The sequence below is a fragment of the Leptodactylus fuscus genome, chromosome 3, assembly GCF_031893055.1.
Source record: "Leptodactylus fuscus isolate aLepFus1 chromosome 3, aLepFus1.hap2, whole genome shotgun sequence".
Lineage (NCBI taxonomy): Eukaryota > Metazoa > Chordata > Amphibia > Anura > Leptodactylidae > Leptodactylus > Leptodactylus fuscus.
The window spans coordinates 70,496,843-70,522,556 of record NC_134267.1 but is presented as its reverse complement, the minus strand read 5'-3'; the positions used below and the strand labels follow the sequence as shown (position 1 = coordinate 70,522,556).

At 42.4% G+C, this 25,714-nt stretch overlaps 1 protein-coding gene across 1 annotated transcript; it reads left to right on the top strand.

The window, feature by feature from the left end:
• Nucleotides 1-1,795: 1,795 nt before the first annotated feature.
• On the top strand, nt 1,796-25,334 carry TBP (TATA-box binding protein). The gene is made up of 8 exons (XM_075267736.1): nt 1,796-1,915; nt 5,599-5,760; nt 11,238-11,560; nt 12,248-12,335; nt 17,705-17,796; nt 18,214-18,381; nt 20,069-20,163; nt 24,813-25,334. The coding sequence occupies exons 2-8, from the start codon at nt 5,710-5,712 to the stop codon at nt 24,890-24,892; spliced, it is 897 nt and encodes a 298-aa protein (XP_075123837.1). The 5' UTR covers nt 1,796-1,915; nt 5,599-5,709; the 3' UTR covers nt 24,893-25,334.
• Nucleotides 25,335-25,714: the final 380 nt, after the last annotated feature.

Genomic DNA, 25,714 nt, shown 5'->3' with positions numbered 1-25,714 from the left:
CACCTGGTAACTCTGGCATTTCTCTCCTTAGCATGGCACATCCATGTTAGCGGGAAGTGATCAGCTTAAAGTATCGGCCCAGGAGATTCCAGGGTCCACTTAAAGGGGTATTCCCACGTCGCATACTCACCAGTCTTCACTGTTGTAAAATCTTCTTTCTTCCTGGTTTCTTGCATCATTTGGTGGGCGGGGTTTCACATGCAATCTATCATTTAGCTCCGCCCACCCATATTGGACTATGAAGTACATGCAGAAGCAACTCTGTTACATACAGAGACTGCCTGTCTCTGCCATAATGAACACAATTGAATTAGCTAACCTGATAACTGGGAGAACAGAAGAAATGAAAGCAGCTCCTCTCCCCTATCTGAGATCAGGAAGCTAGGTCACGTGGTGTAGACACAGGAATAGCTAGATACACAGGCTCGCTCCCGTGCAATTAGCCCCTCCTCCTTCCCCCCTGAGAGCAGCAGATGCATCACTTGACTTTTGAGCAGATAAGTCAAGGGCTGTGTCAACAATGAATTGAATAAAGTAACATAGTGGACAAACAAAGCAGTTTTGCTGAAGCAATGTATTTAGGAAAAGTCTTACATCCACATTAACAAGCAGTATACATAGGATCCTTGTGATGGGACAACCCCTTTAATGGCTAAGCCATAGCTCTTAGCTGGGGCACATAATGGGAAAGCCGATCGTGCGCTGACTTCAGTGCACTGTCGGCATTCTAGAGGTATATAAAACCGCATGTACCTGAGGACATGAAAGGTCTTCTTTAATATGGACTAACGTGCATTTTCTATATTTGTCTTCCTATCCAGTATATGATTTATGTTTATGTTAGGGCGGGTTCACACCTGCGCCCGGTCTCCGTCTTCTGCCCGAGAAACTGGACAGGAGACAGAAACTGGCAGTCAGTTTTCAAACTCAAAGCGTTTTTTTTCAGGACCAAAATAAGCCACACGTAATTTACGTGTGAACTAGCCCTAACAGTGTTTTTTATGTTTGTACCCTCCCCTGGGTCTCCGTTTATTATACTTGGGGGGGTCTGAAAAGACCCCCCCCCCCCCCCGTAGTATAATAATTGTTCATGGTTGTCCACAATGACGTATAATACTGTGTGCAGGGGCCGGTAGAGAAAATCTTACTGTGTGCAGGAGCCACTATGGGGCATAACACTGTTTGCAGGGGCCACTATGGAACATAACACTGTTTGCAGGGGCCACTATGGGGCATAATAGTGAGGCATCCTGGAACTTGTAGGAAACACAGAAGAGGAAGGACGTACACAAACACAGAGGATGTAATGAACTGAGAGCCCCAGAAATCACTCAAAACAGGCTAAAGGTATTTGGTGGCATTTATTAACCCATTAATAGCACTAACAGACCTTTTTTGAAAAATATTTTTTTTCTCCCGGAAAACCCCTTCATATGTAAACCCAATGGCTCCCATAACACATGGCTTATCATGTTATGTTGTTCGGCGGAAAGCTCTAAGATTGTTTGAAACCTTTTGACCGCTTTCAGACATATCAGAGTTGGTATGCCAAATACAACGGCCGCCCGGATCACACTCATAGCGGCTGACACCAGAGCACACAAGGCCCTCTGCTCCGGCACAACCCACTGGCGAAAGTTACGCAACGTTCCCGAGTAGAGGCAGCGCCGCCTTCTGAGACCACGTGATGTGGGCGGGATTACGCATATGCACAAGGCTGCCTAGAGACTTCCGTGGTTGGTGATGCTGAGCGCCCAATAGTCCGCGGAAATGACGTTGTGTTGGAACGAGAGAGCTGGCGTGGATTGGTTGAGTTATGAAAGCGTAAGAAATTACGCGCATGTGCAGAAGGTCGTGGCGCCGGCGGAATGGCGTGAGGGACGCTTGGGAAGCAGTGAGAGTAACCTAGTCGCAGGTAACTGTGACTGAATTCCATTAGATTGACTATGGTGGCGCTGTAACACGGTGTCCTGTATGCGGATGGTGCTGACTTGGTTACGGCTCGTACTTTCAGCTCTATACTAATACTATGTTATGGCGTGTGAAGCAGCACTTCTCTGAGCTACAGCCCCACATCAGCGCGATGTATTGCTGGTTAGTAAGAATATGGCTTCCTGGAAAGACACTGGCTCCGGTACACAAGCTAGCTATAGGTGCCTACCCATCTCAGCTAATGTGCTGCATGGGGAGAAGCTATAGAATAGTACATGTGCTTCCAGCCAGCTCATTCTCCTATACTGGCTATAGGCTGCCAGTGCCTACTACACTTGTCTACAATGTTATGTAGATGTTCACATTTATCCCACTGTTGTGTTTGGGTAACAATTATTTATATGTATATTGGACTTTAAGATGTTCTATGGGAATGTTCACACTATACTAATACTGCCATTAACACTTTGTGATGGATGATAACAGACACTAAGATACCTTCATTTGTTTCAATGGTATTGGTTCTGTCATCTGTGCTCCTGTTTTCATCACATACGTCATAGATCAGTTACTTTGGCAGAGATAGTTACACAGGGGCGGAGTTCTCTCGCAGCACTGGGGGCGGTCCCCAGCGCTCAAACAGCAATGAGGGTGTCCCCAATGCTGCGAGAGAACTCTCCAGCGCCGCCTCCATCTTCTTCAGGATCAGCCTATTCACGCGTCTTCTAGCGCGGGTGGTCAAAGTTCTAGGCCTTGGACAGAGTCAACTGCGCATGCCTAAAGTCCACAAGAAAATGACTGCTTACTGTGTAAGTGGCTATTTTTCTTGTGGCCGCGGGCATGCGCAATTGGTTCTGCCCGAGGCCTAGAAGTTTGACCCACAGCGCCGGGAGAAGACGCGTGAAGAGGTCGTTCCTGAAGAATATGGCGCTGGAGGGTTCTCTTGCAGCATTGGGAACGCCCTCAGTGCTGCGAGAACTCATTTGCATATCGACGAAAACAGGGATTTCTACCGAACGGTGGCGTGGAGAAGACTTCTAAAGGTAGGAGAAGAATAGCCTTTCTTAAGGGTATTCCTACGTGTGATCGAGAAAAAAAAATGATTTTAATGGTAGAATCTTTTTAAGCAGCTGTATGAAATTGTGCAGCTGCAGGAACTGGCTGTAACTACAGCTGGAGCTCCCATAGAGAAGGTAGGGAAGGTTTATTACCCGACTCCGGAGGGGAAACCGCGACGGTCGTGGCAGGCGGGTTTTGACCCGAGTGTGACGCGGCTCCCCGCGTCACTCTTGGTGCCAAAATACGACCCCCCGTGTGAACGAGCCCTTTTTCTACTTTTGTTTATATTTTCCCAGATATATAAAAAAAATCAACATAGAAATTAAGCCCTATGTGTCACTGAAAAAGACACAAAAATTGGCTAAATGATAAAAATGTTATAGCCCTTAAAACTGCGCTTACAGAAAACTCAATGTCTGGTCCTGAACCAGAAATTGGCCAGGTACTGAAGTGGTTAATTTAATGTATTTAGCTTTCTAAGCTAAAATATTGATGGCCTAAGCTAGGTCATTGGTATTGTATTGGGAAGGGCACATCTGATACAAAGAGTATAACAGGAATTTTTTTTCTCTTGTAGTGGTTAGATAAGGTACCGTATATACTCGAATATAAGCCGACCCGAGGCCCCTAATTTTATCACAATAAACTGGGAAAACTTATTGACTCGAGTATAAGCCTAGGGGGGAAATGCAGCAGCTACTGGAAAATTTCGAAAATTAAAATAGAGTTTTTGGGTGCAGTAGTTGCTGGGGGAGGGGAGGGGGGGTTGGTTGTCTGTCTGCCCCTTCCCTGAGCTTGAGGACTGTTTTTTCTTCCCCCACTTGGAATTCAGTCTGGCTGAATATAGGGTATCTGTAGTGCTCTATTAACCTCCTCCCGACGGAACAGGAGCACTGCAGATCCCCTATATTCAGTAGACCGGGCACTTTCAGACACAGGGATACCTATTGTGTATGTGTTTCACAGTAATTTTCTACTTTTGTATGTATTCTAGGGAAAGGAGGGATTTAGAACTTTTATTTATTTTTTTTGCACTATTTTATGGGAGATTCTATACATTAATATTGTGGCTGGTCATAGACCGCTGATGGCTAATTGATGGGTTTGCTGGATAACAGGCCTCCCCACATATCTAATATTGAGTTTTCTTTAGGACAGGTGATCAGTATTTTTAGCCATGAAGTGAAAATTATTTCCTGTGACTTTCTTTATAGCTTGTATATTCCAATGAGATGCAAATACACAGCATAGTTATCTCTTTATAGAACCCTGCATTTATACCGTATTTTTCGGACTATAAGACGCACTTTTTTTCCCCCAAATTTGGGGGGAAAAGAAGGGTGCGTCTTATAGGCCGAATGTGGCGCCTGGCACCCGCTGTACTATAGAGGCGGAAGCCGGAAAGGGATAGACGCCGGGGCCTGAGACATCGCTGCGCTCCTCTACCCTGCATGAAGCCAGCAGGGGCGATGCTATTCCGCTCCTCCGTCCCCTCGCCGCTGGCTTCATACAGGGCAGGGCAGCGATGTCTCAGGCCCCGGCGTCTATCCCTCCCCGGCATCCGCCTCTCTAGTACAGCGGATGCCGGGTCTGCAGTCTGTATCAGCGGCCTCTTCTCCCCCGGGGCCGGTCACCACCGGCCCCGTACCTGTAAAGTTGCAGGCCGGCTCCTTCGCGGTGATATCGCAGGAGCCGACCTGTTCGGGTGACAGCCGGGAGCCTAATGAGGCTCCCGGGCCTGTCACTGCTGTATTAGTATTGCGGCTGGTCTCTATGACCAGCCGTAATACTAATAGACAGAATGTCCCATAGACGGCAATACAGTTGTATTGCCGTCTATGGGACTTGCAATCAAGTGACCGCAGGTTCAAGCCCCGGGGGGGGGGGGAATAAAATAGTAAAAAAAAAAAAAAAAAAGCTTTAAAAATATGAAATACATAAAAGTTCTAAATCACCTCCTGTCCCTAGAATATATATATAAAAGTAGAAAATCATATGTCATAAACCACCGGGTTTTTTTTTCAATAAAAGGTGATCTAAGCAATAGATATTCCCCAAAATGGTATAACTAAAAAGTACTTCTGGCCCCGCAAAAAAACCCACTCTATGCATCCCCGTACAGCTGCAGGGTCACCTGTCAATGTGGCCTTGCAGCTGTTGCAAAACTAAAACTCCCATATATTAAATATTTTACCAGTTTTTGCTTCAAAATTTTTTTTTCCCTATTTTCCTCCTCTAAAACCTAGGTGCGTCTTATAGTCTGAAAAATACGGTAATAACAATGTTGATGATTTTATTAGATTTCTAAGCATACTTATCTTGCTGGTGTACAGTTTTTCTTCTCTGTATGCTGCCACCCAGCTCAGTCATTGCCTATTTAAAATCTTGTAAGAATTAATTCATGGCAATTGCATGTGTGGTACGGGCTCTTCTCATCCACAATCTAAATAGAACTGGTTCTTGTCTTCAAGTGAATTGGAATGTGGACAAGGTTTGATACTCAGTCCATCTCTGCCTGCCTGTGACTGTGCTGGTGGGTGGCCAATAGCATAGATATAAGAAAAACCATGGCTTGCTTGTAACTGATTTTTCTCCATCTGGTTGCAGATTGGGTAAGCTTTCCGGGATGATTCAATGAAACTTGACAGTCTGGACACGTGAAAAGCAAACAACTTTTTGTTAAAGTTATCAACTTGTTGGAAAAGTATCACAGAAAAGATGGATCAGAATAATAGTTTGCCCCCTTTCCAGGGATTGGCATCCCCTCAGGTGAGTAACATATCACTAAACTTGGAAATGTTAATATTGACATTTTACTATTCCAGTAAGGTATTAGTATTTTTGACCACTGACATGAATTGCATCGTGACCACTGACATGAATTGGTCTTTTTGGATTTGTCTGAATCCTTTTTTAAGGGTAACTAAACTTTTAAACAAGCTTTGATTTTTATGTCAACATTTGTTGACTGATGCACATACTGATTGTACACTGACACTTTTTTTATGCTGATAGCAAATGCAGTCCACCCCCTAGAGGAGAGATAAGGGGATTAAAAGTAGAAAATAGTAAACAGAGTAGAGATAAGGACATTTATAATCACAGACTAGTCTGTGATAATTTTGTACCCAGTGCTGGTGATCTTTATTTTCAGGTTTTTTATTTTTGTCAGTGTGCTGGGCCTAGGGGCTACCTTCAAGCCTCTGGGCGATCCTTTTAGTCTTGAATCAAACCTTTACTTCACCTATCAGAAATAGTTCTTAAATTAAAAAAAAATGAACACATGAATTTTAATGTGAAGAAATTGTAATAATTTTATTAGAATACACAAGACTACTCAATTAAAAGAATCCTAAAGCTAAAAACTGTTGATATTAATGGCAAGGTCACGGTGTCACAAATATGCATCACATGAAAAAGAAAATATATCTATCATCTAATACTGTATAATTATATAAAATAACCCCTCATATAGCAAATCAGTTATTATTATCGAAGGCCTCCTTGTACAAAGAGACAGACAGATGTAAATAAATATATAGAAAGGCACCCTATAAAGGTGTGCACACCATCCTATCAAATCACTTGTCTCTTGGTACAATTCAAAGTCTACTTGTGCAGAGAGAGAGAGACAAATTTAAATAAATGTACAAGTAGGTACCCCATAAGGTTATGCACACCCTCATACACCATATCTCATTTAGCTAAATGTCCACATAGGCCCAGCTACCACAGTGCTCAAAAGGGAAACCTTATAAATACACATAGATATAAACTAATACATAGAAATTACACCAGCTTCTTACATATAGTGAGACCATGACCTCTACTAGCAGCCCCAATGCGCGTTTCGCGCCTGCTTTGTCAGGGGCTGCACAGCGGAGGGCAGCAACGGATGGGAATAAATATACAGGAGTATAACACCTGCAAACACTCTACCTGGCTGATAATGGCGCCATTATCCAGTAACTACTAACTGCACCACATAATCTTGCGATATCTCCAAATCCCGCACACGCTCAGATATCATTTAAGTATAAATAGATCACACTAAAAATGGCCACCGCCAATAGAAGCCCAAATATACATACATACACTTATAACTAACACAAACTATGGCACAGACAATTAACATACCACTGCATCACTATCATTGAATCATAAGGACTAGTACACATGGGCACAGAGGGGGCGGATTATGGTGCGGAATCCATGTCATAATCCACTCCCTCATAATGGTGGTGTATGGAGACCACTAGCGATCTTTTTTCCGTGAGCAGCATGTTCCGGCTCACAGAAAAAAGTGAGCTGCCCTTTCTTCAGGCAGATTCCGTGGCTCATTGGGCCGCGGCGTCCGCCTCACGGCAGCATCCTCCAGGCTAGGCCCATTCATTTTGGGCCAACTCCGGAGCGGGAAGCCGTGATTGACAGTCTTGGCAAGCGTATTTTGGTTCCGATTTTGACGCGGGACCAAATCGGTACCAAAATACGTTATTCCGTCCCTGTGTGAACTAGGTCTAACACACAAAACATCCCCACTTAAACAATCCACAGAATACACATGACATTCATATATAGTGCACAAGTGAAGCCAAAATCCTGCAAATAAAAACCATTCATACAACTTCGTTAAAAAACCTAAACAATTACATGAATGTACCATTGCACCAACCATTCAAAATACAGCCCAAAGATGCTAAAAATGTGAATTGCAAATCTTTTATACCATGATTAAAAGGAAGTGAAGATAAAATTAATTACTGTAGAAAAGGTGAAAAAAAGTGAAACAATGAATACGAAAATACTTAATACTTAATTGTAGTGAAAAGTTGACATGAAAAACACCTAATTATTGTGAAAAGTGGACATGAGGAATGTATCAAAACATATGTAAGGTGATAAATACATAGCACAAGTGAATACGACAATAAAAGTAAGGAAATAGAACATATGAATTAGTGAAATTAATGTGTAGAAAATAGATGAAATTAGTGAAAAGTGAAATAATGTGACAAAAATTAAGACCAAAAATGGGGGCTATACATTGGCTCAGTGGTTAGCACCTCAGCCTTGCAGCGCTGGAGTCCTGGGTTCGAATCCTGCCAGGAACAACATCTGCAAGAAGTTTATGTTCTCCCTGTGTTTGCATAGATTTCCTCCCATATTCCAAAGACATACTGATGGGAAAAAATGTGCATTGTGAGCTCTATATGGGGATCACAATTTACAATAAAATAAAAAATTTAAGACCAAAAATGTGCACTCTATGAAAAATTGTTTAAATTCTATGCAAAATACATACATGTATGGCAGACAATCAGCCACATGACTGGTACACTGTGTAAATATACCAACCATGTAACCAATGCCCGCACTATCCAATATACAACAACAAAAGCAAACAAAGGCTTAGATAAAGGTGAAAACCCAATTGCTGATAAGGAAAAATTGTCAAAAGACAAGATCACCATAAAAATATTGTATTTATTAGTAATCAAATATAAAAAAAACACCAGAATTGTAGTTCATATAAATATTAGAAATACTGGCTAGATATAGGAGGACCAACACACCACAAAATCCGGTGAGTGGCAGGCAACAATCCTATCCTATCCTATTAATATTATAAATGTGAAAGTTTGTGGGTTTGTGAGTTGGATGTTCGGATGTTTGTTCCTCAATCACGCAAAACCCGCTCCACCGATTTGGCTCAAATTTTCCACAAACATAGTTAATACACCTGATTGCGCAATAGGCTACTTTTCGTCCCGAAAACGCACATCCGTTTCGCACAGGACCCTCACAAAACACAAACTCACAGCAGAATCAATGCAATGTCACACATTTTGGACCACAGCAAGCCCCAAAACTTCATATTGCCCTCTATAGCCTAGCCCCTAACCTCACACACTCACCTTTATAGACACTTTAGGACTTTCACCCTCACCTAATCCCATAAAGCAGGAGGCTATCTCTTTCACTGTCCGGCACAGCTATCTTTACCGACCCCCACCACTGTGAGGATCCGCGGCACCGCCCACCCAACCACTACACTGTCTTCCCAGGAACATGCGCATCTCAGCCATATACACAACGTGTTTCCAGCACGCCACCATTTTGCGCCTCCACCTTAGGCCGCAGCACCCGAAAGCCTCGCTCCAGCCCGCAACACTCCCCAACAGCACTCACACCTCCCGGCTGCTTTGTCTGCACGATCCCTCCACCTACCCGACACTGGTAACTTCCCCTAGCATGCTTTCATTATCAGGACTTCTGGCCTCTACACTCCGCTCTACTGTTTCCACACACCACCAACACCTTACACCCCATAACAATAATAACACCCATCTCCCTCACTTGCCCTAGCCATCTAATTCTCCTCCGCGAAACACCTCACAATAACTTTCACCTCACTTCACACTTTGTCCACATACGCTGTACTACCAGCTCCCATACCGCCGGGGTTGTTATGCTGCGCGCCCGCAATATACGCCGCCTCCTATTGCAATACCAGCCATCGCTTCCCCTTTGAAACCCTCTGCACCATGGCTTAATACACCGCTGTTGGATGGCTTATGTCGGCACATTGGCTATGGCAGCGGCACATTGGCTATGGCAGGTGCCCGGGAGCCGGACACCCACCATAGCCCTCCGCTTGCACACTGAAGTTATGTCGGCACATTGGCTATGGCAGGTGCCCGGGAGCCGGACACCCGCCATAGCCCTCCCCTTGCACACTCTGGCACACACTGCGTAACCCCCGTTAGCTCCCCGGTTCGTGGCCACAAACTTCCTCCACAGTAGCTCTCCCGCCCCCTCCTCTTACCTGGTCCACGCCTCCCGTCTGTCCCCCGCTGCACGTACGCATCCTCATGGTCAGCTCCGCCGCCTACACTGACTTTAGGCTGCCGGCGTCAGGTTGCTATAGCAGCCGCCGGGTCTCCCACGCCTCCCACTCAGCTGACTGTGTCCAGGCTGCTGCTGCAGGCTATGCTACGTAGCCTACAACAGCACTGGCACTATTAGGCAAGGCATTGTAATACATTACTATTGCAATGCATTGCAGTACTCAGCACACCCTCTGCTGTTTAACAACCCTATTGTTTTGCAAGCTGCTGGATGCAGCCTGCAAATCAACTTAGGATTGTTTGCCAAAGCGTCTGCATGCATTAGCATTGTCATACATGACATTGCTGCTCCGACCCCCTGGGGTTCAACACCCCTACGTGGTCTAATATATACACAACCAAAAAAAAAAAAAAATCAAGTTCAGGAATACTGTGAAACACACACATATTACCTTTCCCCACCTCCAAAATCACCCACTTCACAAAGCCAAATAAACATTGGGCCTGCACGCACTACCCCTATTATGCAATGCATTTCAATACATTACTATTGCAATGCATTGTATTACTCAGCACACCGTACAACAACCGTATTATTTCCCGGGGGGGGCAGGTCCTGGGTGCAGAGATGGGGGGGGGGGACAAGATACTGGGGGCAGAGATGGGGGGACAACAAACTGGGGGCAGAGATGGGGGGGAAATGTAGATGGGGCAGAGATGGGTTGGGGAAGATACTGAGGGCAGAGATGAGGAGGACAACATACTGGAGGCCGAGATGGGGGGGGACAACATACTGGGGGCACGCCCCTTCACACCCAGTCAAACCGCATCTTCTTTCCAAAAAATAGACGTGTACAATCACCGCAGACGAAGTCGCGGGTACCAGCTAGTGAACAATAAAATATAAACATGCAAAAGTGTAACAAAGTGTATAAAACAATAATAATGTGTCAGCTAGCTGAAAAGTATATGGACAAAAAAAAATATAGTACCAATACTCCTTAATAGAGAGAGAACTCAGTGTAGCTGCATAAGCGAATACACACATGTAGCCATATACACAAGTGGAAGCATGGTAGCTAAATAATGGAGTGAGTGCAAGGCTGAAAAGACATTACAAGTAAGGCATGACACAAAGATTAACAAATGAATATGCCTTCCAAAGACTGGAACGCCTGATTCGCGTTTCACCATCCGTTGTGCGATCCACAAGAGGTATTCACCAGTCTAAACACATACTGTAAGTAGGGTTTAGTGTTACTGTCTGCTGAAATTGAGCACACATCTATTATATATATAATTAATAATTCTTTTTTTTTTATATATATATATATATATATATATATATATATATATATATATATATTTTTTTTTTTTTTTTTTAATCCAATTTTGCAGGGGGCAATGACTCCTGGAATCCCCATCTTCAGTCCTATGATGCCGTATGGAACTGGTTTGACCCCACAGCCTGTACAAACAACAAACAGTTTGTCAATCCTTGAAGAACAACAGAGACAACAACAGCAACAGGCTCAGCAGTCCACATCTCAGCAAGGCACTCAGGGATCAGGACAAACTCCTCAATTGTTCCACTCACAGACTCTCACTACAGCACCTCTTCCAGGCAATACACCTCTGTATCCCTCCCCTATGACCCCCATGACTCCTATCACCCCAGCAACTCCTGCATCAGAAAGTTCTGGGATTGTACCTCAGTTGCAGTAAGTACAATATTCATTAGGTTTTTAATATCTGGGTTAAGGCCCTTTTTCCACCGGCCAAGCATTAGACATAGCCAGCGCCAATCAACAGTATAAAAAGTTCATCGTTGAATGTTTGCATTGCATTTTGCACAGGTAATGCGAGTGATCGTACCCCCATAATGTTGTCAGCAGGGCATCCCCTTTTTACTTGGGACAATTTGCTGCCTATATTGCATTGCAACTAATATATATTACTGTACAAAGTAACACCAATGCTCCTGTCACAACAAAGGGCAGTGTGAGTACCCTACATAGAGATGTTGCCCCTCCCACCCTTTCCCCAGCACTGCTATTAAATGGAAAAGGTTGGGGGGTTTTTTCCATTTTTTTTTTCTATGCTTGCATATTTGAATTTAAGATTTATAAAGCGTCTAAAAATTGATGGTGCAGATGCTGCGACCTTTAAAATAACACCAGGGCTAAATGGCCAGTAACTGAAAATCAAAGCAAAACTGCTTTACTTGCGCATAACAACCAAGAAGCTTTTTGCATGTTGAAATTTGGATATCATCTGAAAAACGTCTGCCTGTTTAAGCCATACAGATTCAGAAGCTGAAGCCAGACAGAGACGCGCCATGACTTTTACATTAAGGGAGTTGTCCAGTTTTAACTTAGTTCTGAACTTGTGTTTTTGTTTTTTGTTAGGAATATTGTGTCCACAGTGAATCTTGGCTGCAAATTGGACTTGAAAACAATTGCACTTAGAGCTCGAAATGCTGAATATAATCCAAAGGTAAAACTGCCTGTTCTGTTATCTGTGCAGGGTTATGGGTGAACATAACCTGTATTTGGGTCAGGAAAATGGTCCCTGTATTAGCCATATGTTCTGGCTCAAACTCTTTAACCCCTTCCCGACATGAGCCGTAATAGTACGGCGCATGTCGGGTGTGTAACTATGGCGACTGCCCGGGAGCCGGGCGGCCGCCATAGCCCCCGGGTGTCTACTGCTTTAAGCAGTAAACAACCGGCACTAATGCCTCCGATCGGACCCCGGACCGATCGAAGGCATTAACCCCTCCGGCACCACGGTCAAAGGCTCCCAGGCTTGTCTGCAAGTTCTTTCTTTTGCAGGCTGGTCTATGCAGCCTGCAAAAGAAATGATGATTTTTTTGCAATGCATTAGCATTGTAATTCATTGCATTAGTGATCAGACCCCCTGGGGTTCAACACCCCTAGGGGGGTCTAATAAATGCAAAAAAAAAAAAAGTAAAAAAAAATATAAGTATTAAAAATTCAAATCACCCCCCTTTCCCTAGAACACATATAAAAATAGTTAAAAACTGTGAAACACATACATGTTAGGTATCCCCGTGTCCGAAATCGCCCGCTCTACAAATCTATAAAAATATTTTTCCTGTTCGGTAAACGCCGTAGCGGGAAAAATAGTCAAAAGTGCCAAACCGCCGTTTTTTCAATGTTTTGATTCTGATAAAAATTTGAATAAAAAGTGATCAAAGCAATAGCATTTCCCGAAAATGGTAGAACTAAAAAGTACACCCGGCCTCGCAAAAAAAGACGCCCTATGCATCCCTGTACGCTGATGTATAAAAAAGTTACGGCTGTCGGAATATGGCGACTTTTAGAAAAAAAATTTAACACAGTTTTGGATTTTTTTTTAAGGGGTCAAAATGTAAATAAAACCATATAAATTTGGTATCCCCGGAATCGTACCGAAACACAGAATACAGGGGGACATGTCATTTTGGCTGCACTGTGAACGCCGTAAAACCAAAGCCTGTAAGAAAGTCGCAGAAATGCATTTTTTCTTCAAATCCACCCCAGTCTGAATTTTTTTCCTGCTTCCCAGTACATTATACAGAATAATTAATGGTGGCATCATGAAGAAAAATTTGTCCCGCAAAAGAAGACCTCATATGGCTCTGGGAGCGGAGAAATAAAAAAAGTTATGGGGTTTAGAAGGAGGGGAATCAAAGAATGCCATCGGCAGGAAAGGGTTAATGGAAAAGGTCTCTTACTTTTCTACACTAAAAATAAGCCAAGTAAAAGTTAGTGTGTGGGGTTTTTTGTGCATGTGTGTGCTCCACATACTTGGAACACTGTCTTGGAATTATACTGTTATATACTGGTGTGTTGCACAAATTTGCCTGTATTAGTAAGAAGAATTTATGTCCAGGCAAAAATGGACAATTGCTTTTAACTTTTAAATCAGCTGGTGCAGTGAAGGGGAAAAAAAAGTCATACTGTCCTCAATGCTCCGATGTCAAAGAGACCCGATGAACTGAATAACCAGAACATTCCGGGAGGACACTGGAGCATTGGGGAATGGTGAGTATGATTTTTTTTTTTATTTTAGTCACTGCCTCCGGTTAATTTAATAGTCAAAGGGGCTGTCCTTCTTTTGCCTGGACAATCCCTTTAAAGAGAGCATGCCACTAGGGTGAAGTATATTAAACCAATAACACAAATCAGGCTATCCCAAGTGTAACACTTCTTACCCCCCCTCCCCCATGAAAATTGTTGCTTTTATTGCAGAGATATTTATTCCACAATATTCTAATGAGCAATCTGGAGCATAGAGGGTGGACCCTCTGCTCTAATACACTGATGCAAACACAGGGCTAGGCAAAATTTTAGCATAACATCCCTGACCTTGTCACCCAAAGAATGGAGGGAGAAAAGAGGGTGTATTAGAACAGCCTGGAACAACAGAGCTCCCAGTGCTCTATTCGCATATTGCCTTTGTCTATTGTACAATGAATATATTCACAACATGTGCTAAAGTTTTCTGGTGGTAAAGGTTCGGGTGAGACTGATCTAATTGTGTTGCCAGTTTAACATGATTCACCCTGTTTTAGCAGCTGAAACTTTAACAAAAAAAACACATTTGGAGGAATGTGGATTTAAACACTGTAATTCATACCCCAATTCTTTCAGTACCGTATTAAAGTGAGGCTGTCAGCAAGTAAGTCATGAATATTAGAATTTTATTGTTATAGGCTATAGGAGTGTTTCCTTTCCTTCTTGGGCTTCACATTGTGCTCTAGATAAATTCTCCATACTGCTAAACCACCAGTGCTGGATTGACTTCATCCAAATTGGCTCACTCTGTCTACAGTTATTGGTTTGAGACAGATTTTCCTGCTGACACTGAAGTTTTTGCTCTATATGTTACTTCTATGGCACAGTTATAACTAATCTGTAGTAGATTTTGTGAAACCTCATTCATGCAAATATTTTGGTCAGTATTTGTAAGCTAAAACCATAGATGGTACCACAGAAGAGGTGAAGATCTTTCAATTAAACCCTACAACCCCCCTTCCTTCCCAAACACACACACACACTTCTCACTTTAGCTAAAAAAAAGCAGCAAAATTGCAGCAAAAATCGCTGTGTTTCCCGCCACATGGGCCCTTATCCTTAAAGGGGTATTACCAACTGGCTTGTTCAGCAACCTGCATGCTGTGTGCTCTGTTCACTTCCTGGTTTTCTTGGCACATTGGTGGGACGGGGTTTCACTTGCTTTGCTTAGCTCTCTTCATAGAAGTATGTTTGCAGGCAGTAAGCCGATATAGCAGAGCTATCTCAGCCCTTATCAGCCAAATTCAATTAAACCAACTGATAACTGGAAGAGCAGAAGATAAACAACTCAGAAATACAAGCAGCTCCCCCCTCCCCTATCTGAGAGCAGGAGCTCCATTACTTGATTGTGGCAGATGCAGAAACAGCTCAGAAATACAGGCTCTGCTCCCCCCCCCACCACCACCACCACCACCACCGGAGAGCAGGCATCAACTTGTCACTCAGTCGTGGTTATGGAAACACAGTGTAAACAATGAAGTGAATAAATTAAGATAGTGGCCAAACAAAGCAGTTTTGATAAAGCAATGTATTTAGGAAAACTCTTAAATCCACATAAACTAGCCCTATAGATAGGATCCTTGAGATGGGACAACCCCTTTAAAAGGGTTTTCTCGTCTCAAGGTTTTTCTCCTGACTTCTTTCCCTTCACTTCCTAGTTTCAATTACATGTTGGTGGGTGAACTTAGCCTTTAGTTTTAATTTTAGCTTTATTTAATTGGAGGACAGTGCATCATGAGTATAGACATGGCCACTAAGAAGCTAACTCTAGTAATAGCAAAGAATGTCTATTCCCTCTCTGGGCTACCTGCTTTCCATAAACACTGTGCTAGCCAGTTTTAACCTAGGGTCCGTAGGAGGCAGACTCAGCCTGGGTCCGAGAGATGGTGTCGACCAACTACTCTACGTTTTTTTTTATTCCAACCTGTTCACCGTTCCCAAGAAAGACGGCTCTCTTAGCCTCATCCTGGACCTGAAGTGGATCAACAGGTTTGTCCATGTCCGTAGGAGACCAGCGAGTTCCTGTCATCCATTGACTTCCTGGACACTTACCGCCACATTCCCATTGCACTGTGCTGTCAGCTGTTTTGTGGTGGGATCACATAATTTTCAGTTTGTCACTCACCCCTTTGGGCTAGTCTCCTGCCTTGAGTATTTACCAAGTTGATAGCATCCCTCATGGCCAAACTCCGTTCTAGAGGAGTTGCCTTGATTCCATTCATAAACGACCTATAACTTTGGACCTCCTTTGCCAGTTTGGCTGGCTCATCAATGAGGAAAAGTCCTGTCTTGTGTCTTCAGTGCATGGAATTCCTGGGCATAATCCCTGACACACACCCGTGCAAGATTCTCCTCCCGGCGTCCAAGATCCTGGCTCACCGATCCAGTGTGGTCCCGCCTTCGGACTAATTCTCCACGCTCTCTTCGGTTCTGCATGTATGTCCTGGGCACAATGGTCTCTGCCTTTGATGCAGTCCCTGTTAAATATTATGATATTACAATATTCATGGCATACATAGGGTTAATACTCTGCAGACTTCACTGTTCTATATTTTGGTACATGGGTGCGGTTAGAGTACACCATTTTAGACCTGTCCTTACATAGCAACAAGATGGAAGGCAACACCCCCTCTCATGAACATAAATGAGTGACAGATACACATGTCTGGGTCATTGTGGTTGGTGGTGGTGGGTGATGGTCACCCATGAGGGGGAACCTTGACAGGTCCTGCCTGCTGTCCCTCTCTGTTATACTAGACAAAGACGTCGTGACCAGCCCGAAACCCATCAACCAGATGACCAAGCATGAGCCAAGCTATAACTCTACAAGATATCCAGATGAAGAAACCTAACTAGGAGCTTCTCTGATGATGTAAGCTAATGAGACGTTGACTGATATTTCTGTTATTCTGGAAGTTTTCCCTGTGTTCTCCTTCAAGACATTAATAAACCACTACATTGTTTTATAACAAGCTGACTCTTCCTATCATGTTAAGGCCTCTCTACACATGATCACAAGTTTCACCCAAATACTGGATATTTTACAGTCCCTTTTGCTCAATTTCACTTCCGTCCTTTTCAGTTGGCGATTCTGGCCTGCTTGGACAAGTGTCTGTGCAGCCTCGACCAAATTATTCTCCTGCCTTCTTAGGTCTGCCAAGAGCTTCTTTGCTTAGCTCTCCACCTCATGAATCTCACAGGGGAAGTTCTTTCTTCCCTTCCGTTGGCAGGTGATGTCCACTGACTCCATCCTTTCCTGCTGGGGAGCGGTTTTCGGTGCCTTGACTGTCCAGAGCTTGTGGTCAAAAGCAGAGACCTCCCTCCAGATGTGCCTGCTGGAACCTATTGCCTTCTTTACTCTAATTGGATTTCTATTGCAAAGGCACTCCACTGTGGTCGCCTACTTGTACCATTGTGTTCTCAAAAAACTCAGGACCTGTGGGCAGGGGGATTCCAGCCAATCCGATACATGGATCTCCATTCCCCCTCCCATGATTCTTAGTGCAGAATGTTAAATGGTTGATTGGAAAAAACATAAATGCAGAAATGAAAACTTGGCCACCTTATCTATATTGTAATACAAACCTATTTAAAGGTTTTGTTTTGTAATTTTTCCATATCTTTTCAGTGGAAGGGGGAAAAACTAGTAGAACTGTGATATCCAGATACCCAGTGAAATTTTAATTTGGTCATTTTGTCTGCAGTAACAGAAGTATTGCTGTGTTTTTTTGTTTTGTTTTTTTGTTTGAGAAAATCTGTAACAACTTTTCTCCTGTCTTCCAGCGTTTTGCTGCAGTAATCATGAGGATAAGAGAACCGCGGACAACAGCACTGATTTTTAGCTCTGGTAAAATGGTTTGCACGGGAGCTAAAAGGTAAGTTGTTTTGCTATTTTGATTTGTTGTAACCTAGTGTAAAAAATGGAATTTAAAGAGGATGTGTAACATTTATTGGCATGTCTGTTTTCATGAAATATTTGATTCCAATAACCGTTTCTTGTAACTCATTGTACATTCATTGCTCACCTTCTCAGACTTTGGATAGGAACTATATAGTAATAGCAGTTGTGCTGCTCTCTTGTTGTTGACTAGTGGTGCTCAGTGGATGGGTTCTCCAGTTTTGGTAGGAACACATCCTTTTGATAAGGGGGATGGTAAATATCATTTACAAATTCATATTCTAGGAGGAACAGCTCAGGCAGGTTTAGCATATGTCCATCAGGATAGTAAATTATAGAATTTAGCATTTCACATTAACGTGTGTAAACCCTGTCTTTTCTGTTTTGTTTTCAGTGAAGAACAATCTCGGTTAGCAGCCAGAAAGTATGCTCGAGTTGTACAGAAACTGGGATTTCCAGCAAAGTTTTTAGACTTTAAAATTCAGAACATGGTGGGGAGCTGCGATGTGAAATTCCCAATCAGATTAGAGGGTTTGGTACTTACACATCAACAGTTCAGCAGGTAAAATATAACATCTATACATTCTTAACCTTACTGTTATGGGAATTTACTAGCTTGCTGCTGAAATTTACATGCATATGCAAAAGTTTGGGCACCCCTAGTCAAGTCGTAATGTGATTTTTGTAAAAGATGAATTGCCAAGTGGTCCCTAGTGTAATATAGAGAAAAAGTTGCAGACATAGCTGCTCACTGTTTGATAGAGCACTCAGAACACCTAGTGGGGACTCCTGAAGGTCTTCCATCTGTAAGCCAATCCTGTGGGGTGTTGCAGCTCCAGCATGTAATGGTAGCCACATCTCTACTAGTCTTTTGCAAATGGGGGTACACAAAACTTGGTGTTTCTGCCTCTCATTGTTACTGTGTATAGTGTAGTGTGGTAGACGCCGTGTAAAGTGTAGGGGAGGGTCACTTCAAACCGTTATATCTCAAACACTACATACAAACTTTCTTTTGGTGTCATATGAAAGAGGAGATTCTATTTTCATATGACTAATGTTACAGTGGTAATTTTAAATTTATTTTTGGGGATACCACTGGTTGAAAACAGTCAGGATTGGGTTATTTATATGTAGATGTATAAAATAACAATCTCAGTCCTGACTTTGAACCAGTGATATGTCTGGAAATAAACTGGATAGCATTGATGTCATATAGAATCTCCTTTCAAGTACGTTTTTATAATGTGGGAGAGAACTGTTTGATGTTACCCTCATTTTCAATCTCCATTTTACATAACCCCCTACTCCTGTACATCCATTCACAGTAACATTCAGTTAGAGGCAGAAACAGCTCTCAAGGGAAAGAGGGAAAAAATGCATGATTTCACAGAAAGGATACCAAATTTATTAAAGTGGTTGTCTGGGATAAATTGATCCTTCGAATCTACCTAATCAACCCCCTCCCAATGTCTAAATAGCTTAGTATACCAAAAATCTAGAATAACCTAGGTTGCTGCGGCAGTCATGTGACCACTCCAGGTACATTTTCTGGTGCTGTTGTTTCCCCTTCCAGAAATGGAAAATCACTTATACTAAAACAACCCCACCTCCACTCCAAATAGCATTGTCTTTTTTCTGGTCCAGACCTTCTGGGCACAGGACGCCACTTCTTCTGGGAAGCTGGCACATCCACTTCTTGAGGTCTGCTGCTTCCTGCACAATAGAGCCAGAGGGCCCAGTAGAAATAATGTTCTGTGCCCAGAACATCCGAACCGGAAGATTGGTAAGAATGCTGGGGTTGCTTGAGTTGGTTAGGTAGGGCTAGCATTGGGTGGGGGAGGCAGAAAGTGTCTTTGAGTGAAGCCTAAGGCATCATGGTTGTTATAGGGAAACAGAGAACAGAAAGATGCCTATGTAAACACATGCAGAAGATACCAGGAGCTCACAGAGAAGCCCAGAAATCACTGCTATAGGTATTTGGGTGCATTTATTAAGCTATTAATAGCATTAACAGACCTGTAAAATCCCATTTTGTATAAAGTATATTACAAAGTTAAATGGTACATACTGCCAGAGAATTAAGTTGTCTGAAAGATTAGTTACGCTTTAACAAGAACTGTCCCAACTTTTTCCTAAGTCCTTGTTCACTCTTATGAATTTATTCTTTGGGACGATTTTTAAAGACTGTCTAAAAGAAACTTTGCCATGAGCAATAAAATCACAGCAATTTATTTATTTTTTTCATCTAGCTATGAACCAGAGTTATTTCCAGGTCTTATTTATAGAATGATTAAACCAAGAATTGTTCTACTGATTTTCGTGTCTGGAAAGGTTGTATTGACTGGTAAGTGACTTGCAAAGTTACTTGGGCAGATTTATTAAATGTGCTGGAAACTTGTTCCTTTATGATTCATCTTTATTTGCTTTATCTATTTCCTTTTTTTTCTGTTCCACTTGCCTCTGTTCCTTTACATCACTGGCTATACATGGGAACAGTAAGAACAAAACAATATATGATATAGTGAAAACTACCGTAGTCATTTTTTGGTACTTTCCTCCGCATTCCCAAACATCCAGACTGTTTACAGACTACTGTAGCAACTTTTCTGAATCCTAAATAACTATAATTCTAGTATGAATTTCTGAATACCCATGAAAAGCAATTGTTACCCTTGCATTTTATCATTTTATTCACCAAATTATCACAAATTAATTACAGAAAGCAACCTCATTTTCATTCTATGTGAATTTGTCATTCTTATTATGCATAGTACATATTATAAGCAAAAAAATTTTTTTTATACATTATATGTTATACTCTGCTTTTTACTGGGATTTATTTATTTATTTATTTAAACAATCAGTACTTATTTATTTTATGCAATAGTGTGATACGGCAATCAGTGGTCCAGTATAAATACCTTATTATAATTTACATTTTGGGGTATACCTCTTGTACAGTCATGGCCAAAAGTTTTGAGAATGATACAAATATTAATTTTTACAAAGTCTACTGCTTCAGTTTTTCTAATGGCAATTTGCATATACTCCAGAATGTTATAAAGAGTGATCAGCTTAACAGCAATTACTTGCAAAGTCAATATTTGCCTAGAAAATGAACTTTATCCCCCAAAACACATTTCAACATCATTGCAGCCCTGCCTTAAAAGGACCAGCTAACATCGTTTCAGTGATTGCTCCATTAACACAGGTGTGGGTGTTGATGAGGACAGGGCTGGAGATCAATCTGTCATGATTAAGTAAGAATGACACCACTGGACACTTTAAAAGAAGGCTGGTGCTTGGCATCATTGTTTCTCTTCTGTTAACCATGGTTATCGCTAAAGAAACACGTGCAGTCATCATTGCACTGCATAAAAATGGCCTAACAGGGAAGAGTATCGCAGCTAGAAAGATTGCACCTGAGTCAACAATCTATCGCATCATCAAGAACTTCAAGGAGAGCGGTACCATTGTTGGCAAAAAGGCTCCAGGGCGCCCAAGAAAGACCAGCAAGCGCTAGGACCGTCTCTTAAAAGTGTTTCAGCTGCGGGATCGGGCTACCAGCAGTGCAGAGCTTGCTCAGGAATGCAGCAGGCAGGTGTGAGTGCATCTGCACACACTGTGAGGCGGAGACTCTTGGAGCAAGGCCTGGTCTCAAGGAGGGCAGCAAAAAAGCCACTTTTCTCCAGAAAAAACATCAGGGACAGACTGATATTCTGCAAAGGGTACAGAGAGAGGACTGGGGTAAAGTCATTTTCTCTGATGAATCCCCTTTTCGATTGGGACATCTGGAAAACCACTTATTCGGAGAAGACGAGGTGAGCGCTACCACCAGTCTTGTCTCATGCCAACTGTAAAGCATCCTGAAACCATTCATGTGTGGGGTTGCTTCTCAGCCAAGGGAATCTGCTCTCTCACAGTCTTGCCTAAAAACACAGCCATGAATAAAGAATGGTACCAGAATGTCCTCCAAGGTCAACTTCTCCCAACCGTCCAAGAGCAGTTTGGCGATCAACAATGCCTTTTCCAGCATGATGGAGCACCTTGCCATAAAGCAAAGGTGATAACTAAATGCCTCAGGGAACAAAACAGAGATTTAGGGTCCATGGCCTGGAAACTTCCCAGATCTTAATCCCATTGAGAACTTGTGGTCAATCATCAAGAGATGGGTGGACAAACAAAAACCTACAAATTCTGACAAAATGCAAGCATTAATTGTGTAAGGACTAGTTCACACGTGAGTATAAGGGGAGGTTTTTGACAGCGGATTTCGCGTCCAAAACATCCCCTTATAATGGTGGTCTATGGAGACCGCCGGGCTTCTTTTCTCCGCTAGCGGCGGGCTGCTGCTAGCGGAGAAAAGAAGCGACATGCTCTTTCTTCAGGCGGAAGCCGCGCCGCACGGCTTCCGCCCGGCTGCAGCACCCTCCATGTTGGCTCATTCATTTGAGCCGACAGCGGAGGTGAAAGCCGCGACCGCAATGGTCGCGGCGGGCGGGTTTTGACAAGAGAGAGACGCGGCTCGCAGCGTCTCTCTCTGTGTCAAAACCCGCGCGGGCAGTTCACGTGTGAACTAGCCCTAAGAATGGACTGCTATCAGTCAGGATTTGGTCCAGAAGTTGATTGAGAGCATGCCAGGGAGAATTGCAGAGGTCCTGAAGAAGAAGGGTCAACACTGCAAATATTGACTTGCTGCATTAACTCATTCTAATTGTCAATATAAGCTTTTGTTACTCATAATATGATTGCAATTATATTTCTGTATGTGATAAAAACATCTGACAAACACACTTAAAAACCAGAGGGCAGCAGATCATGTGAAAATATAATATGTCATTCTCAAAACTTTTGGCCATGACTGTATATTTGTGTTTTTGACTTTCATTTCTTTGATAATATATATATATATATATATATATATATATATATATATATATATATATATATATATATATATATACACACACACCCACATGCCAGAGGATTAGATACACACATCTGCACACAGTAGCAAATGCCTGAGGATTAGATACGCACGTCTTAACACAATACCACACGCTAGAGGATTAGATACGAAAGTCTGCCCACAGATCCACACACGGAAAAAAAATAAGCTAGCGGTCTACACAGACTATACAAACCGCTGTTGTGAGGGGGGGGGGGGGGCGCGGATTACCATGATTCAGTGCCAAAATCCGCTCCGTCTTGCCCTGTGTGAATGAGCCCTTCGTGTAGGGGTGATGTCACGGGATGAGATATATAGTTGGATGTCTTCAGCATAAAGATGGTACCGGGAGCATAATCTGGCGATGGGGGAGAACAGAGGACCTAGGACCAAGTACTGAAGAACTCCAGCAGCGAGGAGAAGAAGCTTCCTCTAATTTCAAAATAAGTTTTTTAAATTAAGCAGAAATTGATAATTGGATACATAATTCGAGTTATGCTGAATTGCAGAGTAGAGGAGCTTTACTTCTGCTGTCAGCCATTTATGAGGGAGTTGCAGTATAAAACTGACTATGGACAAATAGAAGTCTGAGTTAGTGGTTAGCAACTGTACAGCCCTGATATCCAGCCCTGGTAGAACTTGCATCAATTTTTAACCCCTTCCCGCCGATGGCATTTTTTGATTTTCGTTTTTGACTCCCCTCCTTCTAAACCCCATAACTTTTTTATTTCTCCGCTCCCAGAGCCCTATGAGGTCTTAATTTTTGCGGGACAAATTTTTCTTCATGATGCCACCATTAATTTTTCTATATAATGTACTGGGAAGCTGGAAAAAAATTCAGAATGGGGTGGATTTGAAGAAAAAATGCATTTCTGCGACTTTCTTACGGGCTTCAGTGTTACGGCGTTCACTGTGCAGCCAAAATGACATGTCCCCTGTATTCTGTGTTTCGGTACGGTTCCAGGGATACCAAATTTATATGATTTTATTTACATTTTGACCCCTTAAAAAAAATCCAAAACTGTGTTAAAAAATTTTTTTTCTAAAAGTCGCCATATTCCGACGGCCGTAACTTTTTTATATGTAAGTGTACGGGGATGCATAGGGCGTCTTTTTTTGCGGGGCCGGGTGTACTTTTTAGTTCTACCATTTCCGGGAAATGCTTTGATCACTTTTATTCAAATTTTTATCAGAATCAAAACAGTGAAAAAACGGCGGTTTGGCACCTCTGACTATTTTTCCCGCTACGGCGTTTACCGAGCAGGAAAAATATTTTTATAGATTTGTAGAGCGGGTGATTTCGGACGCGGGGGTACCTAACATGTATATCTTTCACAGTTTTTAACTACTTTTATATGTGTTCTAGGGAAAGGGGGGTGATTTGAACTTTTAATACTTTTATTTTTTTTTTTACTTTTTTTTAAAAAAAATTTTTTGCATTTATTAGACCCCCTAGGGCATAGACCAGCCTGCAAAAGAGACAATTTGCAGACAAGCCTAGGAGCCTTGTACAGGCTCCCGGCTGTCATGGCAACGTGACGTTGGCCCTGGAGCATGCTCCAGGAGCCGGCGATCACCGGCAAAATGGCGGCGCCCATGCGCCGCCGGGAAAATGGTGCCTCCGGCGTCTTTGACCGCGGCGCCAGAGGGGTTAATGCCTCCGATCAGTCCGGGGACCGATCATAGTTACAGACCCGACATGTGCCATACTATTACGGCGCATGTCGGGAAGGGGTTAAATTTCAACAGTATCCTTGAGTAGGTTTTGCTGCACTAATACCGGTCTGGTTAGATTTTTTTATTTTTTTTTTTCTCTCTAGCCGCCATCATTCCTGAGCAATTGGTGATATGAAATTTGATTAGGCTTGACCATTCAACTCACAACATAATTATACTAAAACTCATGTTAAGCTTATAAACTTCAGCTGTGAATAGGACAAATATCCAGATTGTCTTCAAGTGTTATGGAATAAATGCTTTTTGTCTTAAATTCATTGACAACTTAAACAATGCACAATTTATTGATGGGTTTTCTTTTTCCTTAGGTGCTAAAGTTCGAGCTGAAATCTATGAAGCTTTTGAAAATATATACCCTATCCTTAAAGGCTTTAGAAAGACCACATAACAGCTGCTTTTGCAATTTTACCTTTTTGTATATGTATTGCGATATAGAAGCCTTTTTACCTGGCTTGGCGTACCGTTATGAGATGGACTCTAGTTACATATGGTGTTCCTCTGACTTCAGTATGTTCCTGCCACTCTTTTACATTTTATTTAATTGCCAAATGGTTAGAGTGAAGATTTTATGTGACCGGTTTGTTTTAATAGTTTTTATGGAATGTCTACTGCATTTACTCCAATTGACCACATTGTGTAACATACAGATTCAAAGTATTTTTTATTTTTGTTACCTTTCATCTCTAGGAAGGAGCCCAGCATTTGTAAATAGGCCTCCTGTGCCCGGTGTTATTATTCCCCATTTTTTTTGGTACTGTTAGTCTGCAGTATTTCAATGTTCCTTTTAATGTCATGCTTTTATTTCAGTAAAGACACTTTAAGCCATTGTATGTATATTTCTCCAGTGCAGTTTTTATTATATACACCTTCTTGTGCCAGAAACATTCCTCAATTTCAGTGTTTAGCTGCACAAAATAAAATTTTAATCTTCTCTGAATGTCTCTTCCTACTATCACTGGGAATAAGAACTGTTAGGTGAAGTTCACACTACAATTACTAATGTCTGTTGCTGTTTTCTGTTACAGGATGAAAGCAACGGCCAATAAACTGTCACAGAATGATTGTGTCCATTCCCATAGACACTAATGTAAACAAGACAAAAAATTGGGTTCATTCTGTGACCGTTCTCTAAGACAGTTTAATGTCCGTTGCTTTCATCCTATGATTGAAGACTGCAATCGACATTAGTAACAGTAATGTGAACTTCCCC